Raw genomic sequence first — 14,354 nt, 5'->3', positions numbered from 1 at the left:
AAACATACCTTAAAACTCTTCTTAGACTCACAACTTCACTTTCTTTCTATCACATATCTTTTCTGCTCAAAAATATTATCATCTTCAGGCTAATTTTTGTTCTAGCGTCCCTTCTTTCTCTCGCTCTCTCCTCTCTTAATTATACACATGCAAAAAGTGTCTTACCCGTCATTGTTCCTTCTTTGTGTTGAATCCGTATGCTCTTTTAAATCGCTCCTCTTTTCTCTCACTGACTTTGTGTGTGTGTGCGTGCGTGTGTACTCTCTCTTTTGTGGTGTGTATGTGTGCGTGTGTGTGTTTCTCAGGCGATGTTTGACTTTCGCGGCAACAGCAAGGCGGAGTTGAACCTGAAGAAGGGAGAGGTGATCTTCCTGCTGCGACGAGTCAATGTCGACTGGCTGGAGGTAAGAACGGAGAGAGAAAGAGGGCGAGAATATGAGAGGGACGAGAGAAAGAGAGAAAGGTGGAGAAGGAGAGAGGCAGCGAAAGAGTGGGAGAGTGGAAGCCTGAGAAAGCTGGATGGAGAGTGAGAGGGAGGGGTGGGAAAATAAAGAAGAGGTGGAGGTGGAGATGAGATGGAAGAAAAGAAGAGGAGTTTTTTTTTTTTACGTTGAAAGAGGTGGTGTCTTCATTGGGAGTATATTGGGAAAAGTGAGGAATAAAAATAGAAGAGCTAAAGATCAGAGTGGAGCAATGAAGAGAGATGGAATTAGGGAAACATCAAGAGAGGGAAAATGAGCAATACAATTATGAAGAAGAGTGAAGAAGAGAAAGAAAGTAATGGTTAAGTGATGGTTGTCTGCTTTTAACTTAGTAGATAAAAAATAGGCGGGATAAGAAAGTAAGGAGAGCAGAGAGAGACTGCAGCCTAAATACAGTTTTTCTCAGTCGCTTTGGTGCGTTTCTCAGAACACCATTAACATTTGCACAGCAGTTAGTGCATTTCCCAAAACAATTAGTGCAAACTGCAAAACCTAGTGGATAGCCTGCTAAAGCACGTCACATGCACAGAATTGATTATCCATACCTCAAAAGCAAGTATCCATGTCAATGAAACTGTCAGTGCCATCAAAATGAAAAGTCTTGACACCATCTTTATGAACAAGATAGTCAAATGGCATTGTCATGTTTCCACTATGACAGTTTATAATTTCAGTGTTTCCCATTGCAAAAACAATTGGTGACACCTGAAAATGCTGACGACAGCACTATGGCCTACCTGTACAGCCATCTGAAATGTGCAGTAAAGTCACTGTAGATGTTATGGGAGTCTTGGGAGTAACTGAGACACTGAATACGTACGTCTCACATTTCCATTGTGTAGAAGTGTTTGTAATCCTACAGAATTGTGCAAAAGAAAAATATGCTACAGTCACTTGTTCACTGTAGAATACATGTAAACATAAAATCACCAATTTGGTAGAGCCTCCTCATGAGTGACAGCTGTAATTCACCTGAGATCAATTGTTCAATTTCGGAGACATTTCCAGGAAAAATGATACAGAAAGGTATAGGATTTGCTTGACAGATGGCCAATATTTGGCATGTGATAACTAGTTCAACAATTTTGTGTGTGATGACTTAAGCAATGGATGTATGACTGTTAGTTTTATTGGGAATGGCTGTTCAGCATCCATAGGTATGATTACTTTTGACTGACATGACATAAGCAAATGGAAATGTCAGAAAGCAGCAGGGAAATGTATGGAAGCAACTGATTCATGTCCAAAATCATTTGCAGTTTGTTCAGAGAGAGGAGAAATTGCTACTATGATGTGCACAAATGACTGAGTGTTGTGGAGGTTGAACTAATAGTTATGAGAATTTCAATTCTGATCTGAGAAACGCACCAAAGCGACTGAGAAAAACTGTAAATGCACACACATCCACTTTCCAGTTGTCCAGCACCTCTTCCAAAAGATGGACAAAACTGATGGACAAAAGACTGAGATATTTTAGTTTTACACACATCTCAGTCCCGCAGACTGTTCTAATGTTTGCTGTGTGCACAGATATATTCCAGTAAATATACGAACATGTATATTTATATGGAATTATATTTTGGCACTTGTGCAGTCAAATTCCTCAAAATCAATAACCCGCGCGTAGAACTCAGCAGCTAGATGCACAAAGAAGCCATTGTAGATGCGAGTGTCTGCTTGGCGAGCATTGCAGTAGAATCATGCTCTTACAGGCAGCTCTGCTCTCAAAGCTGAATTCACTCAAATCAAGCTGACTGAAAGTCAGCTTGATTTGTTTTGAGGGCAAAAAGGAATGTAACTGGTAATGTAATTGCCCTAATGTAATTGGTAAACAGGTTATGCAATGATGTCATCCAAGAGGTCACAAAAGACCCTTAAACAACAAAAAGGAGCATCATACCAACAGTAAAATATGGTGCTGTGATGGTCTGGGGCTGTTTTGCTCCCTCAGGACCTGGAAGACTTGTAATAACTGAACCATGAATTCTGCTGTTTACAAACAGTCATCTGTTTGTGACCTCAAGCTGAAGTGTACTGGAGGATTCTGCAGCAGGACAATGACTTTGGAGTGGCTTAGTCAAAGTCCTGACCAGATTGAGATGATGTGGCATGACCTTAAAAAGGTGGTTCATGCTCGAAAACCCTCAACTTTGGCTGAATTACAACAATTCTGCAAACATGAGTGGGCCAAAATTCCTCCACAGCACTGTAAAAGATTCATTGCCAGTTATTGCAAATACTTCATTGCTATGGATGGCCCAGTTATTAGGTTTAATCACTTTTTAACGAAGGGTCACGTAGGTTTGGATTTTTTCCCCGTTATATAATTACAAGCACTTTCATTTATGAACTGGATTTAGTTTGACTTGTGTTATCTTTGTCTAATATTTAAACTTGTTTGATGATCTGAAACATTTAAGTGTAACAAACATACAAAAAAACAGGAAGGGGGCAAACACGTTTTCAAACCACTGTACCTCCTTACAAACACTTCAGTAACTGATCGCTGCGGTCACCTGTAGTTTTTATGGAAGCTGCAGCTGTGAGGAGTGTCGCTGAAACCTCAACATTCACCTTCAGTGTAAAAGTAAAAGTGTCCTTTGAAACTTATTGGTTTAAGGAGGAAGGCACAACTTTTACTTTAAAGGCTGAGGACCCAAATGTGGTTGCTCGTTTTCCTTTTGTTTTGCTTTGTTCATTTGTCTCTTTTAACAAAAAGCACAACTTTATTGGTAATAAAAGTACAACATTGAAGTCCATAGATAAAGTAAGATAAATCCTGCAGTATGAGTGACACAAGGAAACACACTCGAATAGTAAACAGTGTTTGCAGACAGCTCTGTGTTTTCCTTGTAAATGATAGGCAATCCCTGCCATCCGCTTGTGACCAAAGCAGTCGTGTGGATGTTTTTGGTGCAGAAGACTCCTTGCAGTGGATTTCACCTAACAACAGCCAGTAAGCTCTAGGACAGGGTTGGGCAACTCCAGGCCTTGAGGGCCGGTGTCCTGCAGGTTTTAGATGTTTCCTTGATCCAACACAGCTGATTCAAATGGCTAAATGACCTCCTCAACATGTCCTGAAGTTCTCCAGAGGCCTGGTAATGAACTAATTATGTGATTCAGATGTGTTGACCCAGGGTGATATCAAAAGCTTGCAGGCCACCGGCCCATCGAGGCCTGGAGTTGCCCACCCCTGCTCTAGGAAGCAATCGTGAAACTGTCATGGGATTCACACGTTCTTCTGTCGTACAGATACTGTTAGACCCTAGTACACTGTGGAAGTGATTTGCTGGTAACACATCGCTTTGAAGCTAACAGCTGTTTGCTTGCAGCTTTTCTGGGTTTTTGTTTCATAGGTGACCCTTTAACACAGGGGTGGGGGAACTCCAGGTCTCAAGGGCCGGTGTCCTGCAAGTTTTAGATGTGTCCCTGATCCAACACAGCTGATTTAAATGATTAAATGACCTCCTCCTCAACATGTCTTGAAGTTCTCCAGAAGCCTGAAAATGAACTAATCATTTGATTCATGTGTGGTTTCAGGGTGATATCTAAAACCTGCAGGACATCAGCCTTTCATATGTCAATTAACAGTATTCTTCATTGTCATTGGTAGTTGCTTCAGTTATTCACCTGGAAGTTGCGAAGAGTTTATCGTGGGTCCCACCAACTTCTCCTCACCGGCACTTTTTCCACCTGCAGTCACTTAAATGATCAAATGTCACTCACTTTCTCTTGTCTCTTGTTGCCCCGTCGCTTCAAATTGCTTCCAGCGTGTACACAGTTTTGAGGATTGCCACTGGTCTCTAGACATGTGTGACAGGAGATGTGTAAATGTAAACAAAAAACAGAAAACAAAGAAAAACCGCGAACATGGCAAGCCATGACAGTGTCCATGTTTGCAGACTGTCATGATTGAAAGACATGCACATCTGCCTATTTGTCGATTTATTTATTCCTTTATTATTTGGTCTGAGTATGTCGAAATCTGAAATGATAAAGAAATGATGTGCCAGGTTTGTAATATGTATCCACTAGTATCCACAAAGAGTTCAGCCCAATCTGAGATCTAGAATAACAACTATGAGCAACGGACCTGCTGCTTTACAATAATCTTTTGATTTGGTTTGATTTATTTGTCTTTTACATATTTTTAAAATGTTTTCACTAGGCCTTTTTTTAACTGCAGAGGATAAAGAGCCAACTCTGTGGCAAATCAGAGTCGAGTAGTCCAGTCAGTTAAACTATAATGAAAACAATCATTTAAAAAAAAGATTGACAACATCCTACTCAGAATCAGCCTACTACGGTGACCACAGAGTGCCTTCCCTGGTGTGATTGGAGAAGCTCTGCTCTAGTTTTCACTGTTTGTATGTATGAGTCGTGCACAAGTGGATATTTTTATCTAATACTCTGCATTTTTTTTTTAAAAATGCAATGCTGGAATATGGCTGCTGGCAAATAGATGTCATAGTAATTCTTCTTCATCACTCACTTTGTGAGTACTTAAAAAAAAGGTAAAGAAACATGCTTGATAAAACTGTGTGAGGTGTCGAGATGTGAGAACGACGCTGGGTGAGTGGGAGAGAGAAAGGAGGTGGAAGCTGCCCTGATGGGAGAGGGAAGAGAATCACCACAGAGGAGGAGGAGGATGAACTTAACCTGCCCCCGGCTTTCTAAAGAGATAGAAAAAAAAGTAACAGAAAACATAATCTATTTGTCCTTATGCAACACTGCAAAATGCTGAGGCTTTGTTCTTTTTTGGCAACGCTGTTATCCACACTAGTAGTATGTCTTTTGTTTTTTGTTTTTTTTGATGGGGGGTGAGGTTAATGCAACACTTACAACTTGTGAAAAGTTGACTGAGTGCGTAGAGTTAGTCAGTGGACAGAGTGGATGTGGGTGGAAAACGTGACAAATCCAACTGGCATACTGGTGCGTCAAGGTAAACATTTCAAACACACCAGAGTGAAACCACAGTTTTGGAAACCGACAAATCCAGCGGCTGCAAAGCTGCCAATGAGAAACAGACTTCATCACTAGCTGCTGCGACAGTGCTGCTCAGCGGCCAACTGAAAGGAGAGTGATAGAAGCGAGCAGCTGTGAAGTGTTGATGCAGAGAAAGAAGCCTGCAGGCTTGGACTGGTCGTCAGCTTTGACTTTAAGGAGAACTGGATGTACGCTGGTAGTAGAACATACTCAGCCCATGACTGCAGTGACCAGTGACTTCTATCGAGTGACTTACAACAGAGAGTACGTCTACAGAGTCTGTAGAAAATGACACAAAGCAGGATCCAGGTTTGTTTCAACATGATCTATTCTAGGGACAATATCAGCTTAGATGGGTTTGTAATCCAATTAGTGGTAATCAGATTTTTTTGATTAATCTTACCACTTTCAATGTATTGAAGAGCCAAGAATCCCTCAAAATTGAAGAATATTTTTAGTTAAAAAAAAAAAGAGCAAATCTTTGGGGGTTGTCCACCCTTGGGAAGATTGGCAGCTGTCCTGAATATTTTTAATTTGTGAAAGATCTTTCTCCCTGTGGATTTATAAACTTCAAATAATTTGTAAATGGCCTCATACAGTAATTCTTCTCAGACTGATGGGTCCCATAAGTTCCTGCCTAAAGACATGATGTTTTTCCTTCTTCACATTGAGTAAACACACATCTGACTGCAGCAAAGTGCCAAACAACATCTGTGTGAACTTTCTTTTCACATGATTGCACATCAGTGACTTTTTGTAATAGCCTGAGACTCAGGAATCATGGAGACATGTTTAGCTCACGGCTGTACTTTATTCGGGGGGCCGGGACATCGGCCCCCACAGACCGGAAAACACCAACAACCACTGTTGCCCCCTAGTGGACCCAACCCGGCCACAACATAACATTCCTCCCCCCTTAAACTGAAACTACACCGTAGTTTAAAACATCACAGAACACACCCATAACCAAAAACCCTTAGTCCAACAGCCATGTGTTAACCAATAACAATTCACTGTAATCACGGCACAAAGTCTCTCAAGTACTCTGGCTGTCTCTTGGTTCGTTGCGACCGCCGCAACTCCATGGCCGGTGATTCGGGTGAATCACTACTCCCCAGAGAGGGCGTCACCACAGGAGTGACTTGTACCTCCTTGTGTCTCTCCTCCTCCACTTCCAGCTCCGCACTGCTGTGTGGGTCTGCCTCCGGGGGCTCACCCGACTGGCCTTCCAGCGATCCTGCAGCCAGGCCCGATTTCATGCGGGCAAACAGCTGATCAACGTGACGCCTCACCACTGTCCCATTGCCCAGCATCACCAAGTAGGAGACAGGCCCCGTCATCTCCTGTATGAGTCCTGGAATCCATTTGGGTCCTCTGCCATAGTTTCTGGTATATACAGCATCTCCCCTCCCAAACATGCTCTCCTTGGCATGTCTATCATGGTACAGTCTTTGACTGTCTTGTCTTGCCTTCACCCTTTGCTTCAAGTCAGGGTGTATGAGGTCGAGCGTACACCTCAACTTCCGGCCCATCATTAACTCCGCAGGTGACTTCCCTGTTGTGGACTGTGGTGTGATTCTGTAGCTAAACAGCGCCCTGTTTAACTTGGTCGCCAGGGTGTCTCCCGTACTCTTTTTCATGAGTCCTTTGAACGTTTGCACTGCTCTTTCGGCTAACCCATTGGATGCTGGGTGATATGGAGCGGAGGTGACGTGCGTGATTCCATTCTTTGTCATGAACTCTTTAGTTTGCGCACTTACAAAACACTGAGCATTATCTGAGACTACCATCTCAGGAAGTCCGTGTGTACTGAAACAGTTTCTCAGGCAGTCTATGGTGGCCGCAGCTGTAGCGGATTGCACTGGATACACATCTAACCATTTAGAGTGGGCGTCCACTATTACCAAGAACATTTTACCCAGAAACGGGCCCGCATAATCGATATGTATCCGTCTCCAGGGCTTTTCTGGCCACTCCCAGGGGTGTAAGGGTGCCTCTTGTGGTCTGTGTCTAAGCTCCTGGCAGTTACGGCAAGACCTCACCTTGTCTTCAATGTCATTCTCCATATGCGGCCACCACATGTAACTTCTGGCCAGGCCTTTCATGCGGCTCATACCTGGGTGTGACTGATGTAGCTGTTCCAACAGGGGGAGTCGACCTCTCTCTGGTATCACCACCCTTGACCCCCACAGCACGCACCCATCCTGCACACTCAGCTCCTGTTGCCTCTGCCTGTAGGGTTGAAAATCATGATGCTGCGTATTGGGCCATCCCCTCAATACATACTCACGTACTCTGGCGAGTACTGGGTCTTTGGTTGTCCATCTCTGCAGCTGCTCAGATGTCATCACTTCCTCCTGGTCCTGATCTACCATTAACACTTGGTCCTCCGCCGCCACTTCTTTAGGGAGCAACTCTGGAAGAGGTAGACGACTCAGACCATCAGCATTACTGTTATTTTTGCCTTCTCCCTTAGTGTCATTCGCCACGAAGAAGTACTCCAATATCTCACAATATTCCTCCCAGGATTGCCGCTCTCCGTCGAACGGTGCCACCGAGCCCAAAGTGGTAGCCATTATTCCACACCGAGGGTTATGCTCCACTTCCAACAGATGCTAGCGCTGTACCTCTCGCCAACCTCCGTTCCGCAGTCACTTACGACGCTGCGACTTCACAGCAAACCCTGGCTTTCATCCTCGTCGCCATATGTAATAGCCTGAGACTCAGGAATCATGGAGACATGTTTAGCTCACGGCTGTACTTTATTCGGGGGGCCGGGACATCGGCCCCCACAGACCGGAAAACACCAACAACCACTGTTGCCCCCTAGTGGACCCAACCCGGCCACAACATAACACTTTTTGTCCATGTTTTTTTAACCTTATTCCTGCTAACCAACTAACCAACCAGCCAACTAACCAACCAACTAACCAACCAGTTCTGTCATTTTTTTCAATAAAGACTTCAAAAGGTCACAATAAAGTAAAAGTACTGCTTGTAGTACTTCATAGTACTTAGAGTACTGTTACTACAATTTAAGGAAGACTAAGCTCAACTATTTAAGCACATTAACTTGCAATAAGATCATCAAGTGAGTATATAAGGATATATGTATTTCTTGAATGGTGTTCTGTTTTTACTGAATGTAGAAATAAAGCACATGCCGTTTTCCTTTCTAGCCTCTTTTAATCCTCATAAAAAGGCTGAAGAGGCTGAAGCTCCATCCACACCCATACTATAAAGATCAAATTAAAGGTACAGTCAGTATTTGGGGTGCATTAGGAAAAATGTTCTGCCCATAAATGTTCATTGATTATTATGTAATTTCCTGAAATGAAGCCAGGACATAACGTTTTACAGCCTCCTCCAAAGTAATGATTTGGTAATCCAGGTGCAGGCTGCAGGATGAACCACAATGATCAAGCAGCAAAATTGTACAACTACAACCTCTTTCAAGCTCTCTAGACTTTTGCCCTTTTCCATGGACCTCAGAAGCACGTGAAGTTGTGATAGAAACAAAATGATTATCTGGATGTGCTGTCTTCAGATCCTAATTTTTTTTAACTTAACTTTTATCAATTGCTTTAAAGTTGCAACACAAGATACTACAAATGCTCCATTTTTATTAAATTCACACCCATTAGATAACATACAAGTCAGCTGACTAAAGAGGTTTGAATATACAACTTTTCAGGACAGACTGGGTATTATCATCATTGTACTTGATCCAAAGTTGTGATTTCGGCGCGTTACAATGAAAGGCTTTTTTTTCACATAATACTGCTTCCTTGTTCTACAATAAATGTGTGAAAGTGCTGGATGCTTTTTGAAACAGCTTCTGTATGTGTTTCTGCAGAGTAACACAGTGAGACACCAGGGGTGTAGTAAAAAGGCTGTATGATTGTGTTTAGTGCTTCCAACATCAGCAGCATATTATGAACACGCTAATTAGTCGGGAAAACGTCTCTCCAGATGCACTTCCATGCTGCTTTCTTCTCTTTCTCTCCTTTAAATCATCACCTTGTCTAATCATCAGTCCCCTATCACTCCATCCTCTGAGACATAATTCATTTGTTCGCTCATCTTTTGATCATTTGCTTCCTCTTCTTTATGCGCTTCTTCCTCTTCTTCTTTTTTTTCTCCTTCAGGGTACAGTAAACAATCAGACCGGTATCTTCCCAGAAACCTTTGTGAAGATTATTAAACCCCTCCCTGAGAGTGACTCTGAAGGTGAAAGTGGAGGCCACACATACAGCTGTCTCCGCTGCTTCCTGCTCACCCCTTCTGGAGTCGACACCAGGTCTGTCTGACTTTAGTGAGCTAAGACGATATCGTGTGCGATTCGATTTCAGGTTTTAAACGCATTGTTTATTTATATGTTACTCTTGAAACAGTATCATGCCAGTGAGAAGAGATCCTTCATATGATCACCACAGATATATGCAAATTACGGTTCAAATGAATCACAAGAATATTGGCTTAAAGGTAGATAAGCAGCTTGTTTCAGACAGTGGAGGAACTGAGGGATACACCGAGGCCCAGGATAAGATAAATAAGGATTATTTCAAACTGTGAATCATGCAAAGCTGCTTGAGTATAATCCTGAAAAAAACAAAAATTAAAAACATTAATAGGTCCCCTAATTTTATACTTTGAGGCTTTAATGGCTTCAGATAACTAACATCAAATGTTAGCCTCAGCCATCAGGTAATGAAAACATTACAGTTAGTCATTACAGGTGATCGTACACTAATATATAGCACTATCTTCTATTTGTACAATTACATCCCTTAAATCCTGCACATTTGTTCTTGAAGTTAAAAGAAAATGAATACTGCATTTCTCACTTCAGCTTTGTGGAGGGATTTGAATCCCCTTCAGTCAGATTTCAGATGTAACAAAATCCAACAAAAAACCTTGGATTGAATTTGTTACTGTGAATTTGTTAAATTTATTGTTGCAGGCGACATAATGTAAAAGTGAATCTCTCCTATTAGCATTGTGTATATTGATTTTTAGGCCTTCAGTTTTCTAAATGCTTTAATCAGAGAATTGTGTGTTCCTTCTTTAACAGAGATGTGTGTGTACAAGAGGACCTCAGCATCCAGCCATCATACAAGGACCTGCTGTCTCGCATGAGGTAAAACTATCCTCAGTTCCTCAGTAATCTGCTCTCAGTCTTGTAGTAGCGCTGGGTTTTAGGTTATAAAAAAGCCACACCCTTGCTGCATTTACACCTATATGGGAAAGATTAGCATCGGCGCTGAGGGAGAAATTACTGTGAGCGACTTCACACATGTAAGCAAATTACCACACCTTCTAAAATGTGATAATGATTTACTTGGTTAAAGCTTGTGAATACTGTTAAAGGAGACGTTCATGCTGTTTTCAGCTGTTTACATTTGCACTGAGGTCTTACTGGTCTATTGGTGCATCATGTGCGCATCTTATAACTCCTAAATACGTCTATATATTTATATTCAATGTTGGTCTGGAATATTACAGAAGCTAAGTTTGGTTCTGGTGGACGTCTCTTCCTGTTAAAAGGGAGTTCTTCTTCTCCATTATCACCAAGTGCTGGCCAAGGATCTCTAACAAGATCTGATTGTTAGAGAAAAGTCAAAACAGATTTTTAGGGGCTTTACTTTACAATGTAATACACACACACAGAGACACACACACACGCACACACACACACACATATAAAATTGAATTGAACTGGGAAATTTAATTCAGCTTTACTATTACTCCAGTGAAAATTGTGAAAGATGAAATTAAAGGGATTCAGCATCAATGACTATAATCTGATTCTGTTTTTCTTCTGAGTTTATTGCATACCAGCGGCAAGAAATTGCAACAGAAACCATCCACAGCAGGAGGATTGTACTCCTTTACACATGTGGCACAACAGCACGGACTTCATTAACTATGACAGACATTAGAAAATGATTGATTAGGATCTAACAGCAATTTACTTCTGGTTCTCTCTCACATAGTCATAGTTTATATGTTGCAATTTATTAAATGTTTTCATGATGTTTACTAAAGATTGTATGAATGTGATCCCAGATCCAACTTTTATTCCATTAAAATTCTGGACTGCTTTTATTCATAAATAGTTTCAGTAAACTCTCTTTGCACAGAAACATGAACCATACTGTACATGCATTCACATAAATATTCTGATATCAAATATTCTTCCAAATTCTTTTCTGAATTAAAAAAAAACCACCACTTGTTTTGGTTATTTCTACATGAGCAATTAGATGTTAAATTTACATTACAAATCTAAGCTTTTGTCCACGCAAAATTGAGCAGATTTCCATATCTGATGTTTCTTCCAGCATGTACTGATGAACTATGCTGATTGCTGACCTTTGTGAGCACGCTTTCAGCATTTCATTTTTTGTGAGTTAAAATGAAATTCCACAACAAACAGCGATGGGTATGAATCCATTAATTCACCGACCTGCCCTGAGGAGGAACATATTTAGTCATTGTGCACTGCAAACCTGCAAAATGCCTGTTGCCAATCCTCACCACTCATCAAATTAGTTCCTGTGGGACCTCCAAGTCCCCCCTCTTGCAATCTTTCCCTCAGCAACATCACCGGATGCATGTGCTCATTACGCTATCTGTCTTTTTCTCTTTCATTCTCCCTCTCCCTCTATTTCTCATTATCTGGTAATTTAGATATGTGAACGCTATGATTATTAGCCCTCCCCATTCATAATCAGTTCATTTCCGCCGCTTATCTGCTCATTATTGTTTTTCTGTGTTCAGGCCTATTGTGCCCTGGAGTAGGATGGATGAGACCCTGGTCTTGAGTTTTAATATGGCTTAGCACTGATAAAAGGGAGGGGGAGAATAAGGATAGGGAGGAAAGGGTGTTGGTTACATACGAGAAGACAGGAAGTAGGAAAAGAAAAGACAGATGCCAGCGCTGTAGAACAAGAAAGCTCAGAAAATGGGCCTCCTAAGGTATCTCAAGACTGTTTTATTCTGTTACATTCTAAATCTAGGCGTACATTGAACACAGCAAGAAATTGGCCCCCACTCATGCACCACCCAAGAAAGCGCAAAAACAATAGTACCTTTTAAAGTGCTAAGCAGCCATTTATTTGCTTCAGCAGTGAGCAATGCCAAAATAATAAACAAAACTCCCTAAAAAGGTCCCTATGCTTCCCTATACAAAAGAAATCCAACCAAAAGACAGTTCACTTACCTAACATTCTAAAAGAAAACCAGGAGAAAACTGAGTCAGCAAAAATGGCTTCTCACACCTACCAGGCTGCTGCAGGGAACAATATATACACAATATACAATATATACAAATCTATTTACAACGATTTACAAGATCAAGGCTCTAACGCCAGACACACAAATGAGGTTAAACTTGCGAATCAGTTTGCAAAGGCACTCTAAGTATCAACAACTGGAAAACACAGGCTGGTGGTGGAGGATGGTGGAAGCTAGGAGGGAGGGGGCCAGGGGGCTGTTATCTGGTGGTTAATTACAGGGGGGTGATCATCCAATTATCCAATCCTAGGACAGGAACAAACTCCACCCAACAACTCAGCAGCCACTCCCAGGTGTCCACCCCCTAAGAGAGAAAAGGAAAAACCCACAGCCATCCTCTGGTGGGAGGAGTCACACACATAAAACACAAACACTGATAACACTGAATCATAACAAAATGTGGTTGTTAGTCCAAATGCAGTCATTTATATTTGGTGATATGGCTCTGTTCTGAGATTTTTTCACACTTCCATCCATATACTTGGAATATGGAGTATAACTGGGAGGAGCTAGGGTGGTAGTGGGTTGCAAAGTAGCTTGCAGATGAGTGATGGCAATACAGGGTGCAGCTGCAGCTTGAATAGGATGGCCCTTATGAGATTTGCCAGTTGAATGTATAACAGGTTATGAGCCAGGCAATTAACTGGCTTTGAGACAATCTCACTCGCTGATCTCTCAGAATTTCTGCCAACAAGAACTAACAACACCCACAAATAGTTTTTCTATTTCTGTAGAATATGCTTAATATTATTTATACTCTAAAAAAACACACTGATTATTGAAGTGTTTTTTTCGTCTCTTGCAGGAATGTTTTCAAGGTGGATGATATTGCCCTGAACTACCGCGACCCTGATGGTGACCTTATTCGTATCCTGGACGATGAGGATGTCCAGCTGATGATCAAGGAGGGCAGACGTCAACAGGACAAAGTCAAGAGACCTGTTAATCAGTTTCCATGGGAACTGCATGTGACCACGACCTCTGACCTTTCTGTTTACAATACAGAGGCTTGAGAGAAGTTGAAGAGAAGAAAAATAAATATAAAATATTTAGTTGTGTCATATAAGAAAATGAATTTAACCAAGTGTATAGTTGCTGATTTGAACTCTGTGTAGTTTGCCATTTACATTCATTCTAAGTCTGTTTCAATAAATGTTCCAGTCATTTCACTTAATAAAATAACTTAATACCATATTTACATTTTGCGTGCTTAAATTTTTTTCTGCTTGCTTAGAGGCTTTTCAACCGTTAGATGTGCTCTCTGACAGAGTTTTACAGTCTAGTTAGTAGTTCAGTAAGAAGAGATTAGAAGGAATTGAACAGGAGTTGTTAATATACAGAATTCAGTTCTGTTATTTGACAATTAGACTCTGGTCCCCCATCACAGCAGAATGAAGTCCCAGCAGTGATGGGAATTAGGGCAGGGCATTTCCTCAAGCTTTATTTTTAATGCTCGAAAGTAGGGTGTTGTTGTTGTTCATCCATCAGTATGTCGACAGAATCAAGAGCTGGACAGCAACAGGACCCAACGTGAGCCATGCTTAATGGCTAAAGACGCAACAGCACTCCATGGACGCTTGGTCAGCC

General features: G+C 41.5%; 1 protein-coding gene across 1 annotated transcript in view; it reads left to right on the top strand.

Moving 5' to 3' along the window:
• Positions 1–13,953, top strand: part of ncf4 (neutrophil cytosolic factor 4) — a 40,442-nt gene extending 26,489 nt beyond the window's left edge. The window contains exons 7-10 of the mRNA XM_085409280.1: positions 306–404; positions 9,617–9,768; positions 10,543–10,608; positions 13,573–13,953. Of these exons, the coding sequence (XP_085265406.1) occupies positions 306–404; positions 9,617–9,768; positions 10,543–10,608; positions 13,573–13,780 (525 nt within the window). The 3' untranslated portion in view covers positions 13,781–13,953. The remainder of the gene's footprint in view (positions 1–305; positions 405–9,616; positions 9,769–10,542; positions 10,609–13,572) is intronic.
• Positions 13,954–14,354: the final 401 nt, after the last annotated feature.

Source organism: Rhamphochromis longiceps, linkage group LG6, assembly GCF_057381845.1.
Source record: "Rhamphochromis longiceps isolate RC_006_pf linkage group LG6, R_longiceps_female_GT1.1, whole genome shotgun sequence".
Lineage (NCBI taxonomy): Eukaryota > Metazoa > Chordata > Actinopteri > Cichliformes > Cichlidae > Rhamphochromis > Rhamphochromis longiceps.
Note: the sequence above shows the minus strand (reverse complement) of the source record. Positions and strands in the feature narration are given on the sequence as shown.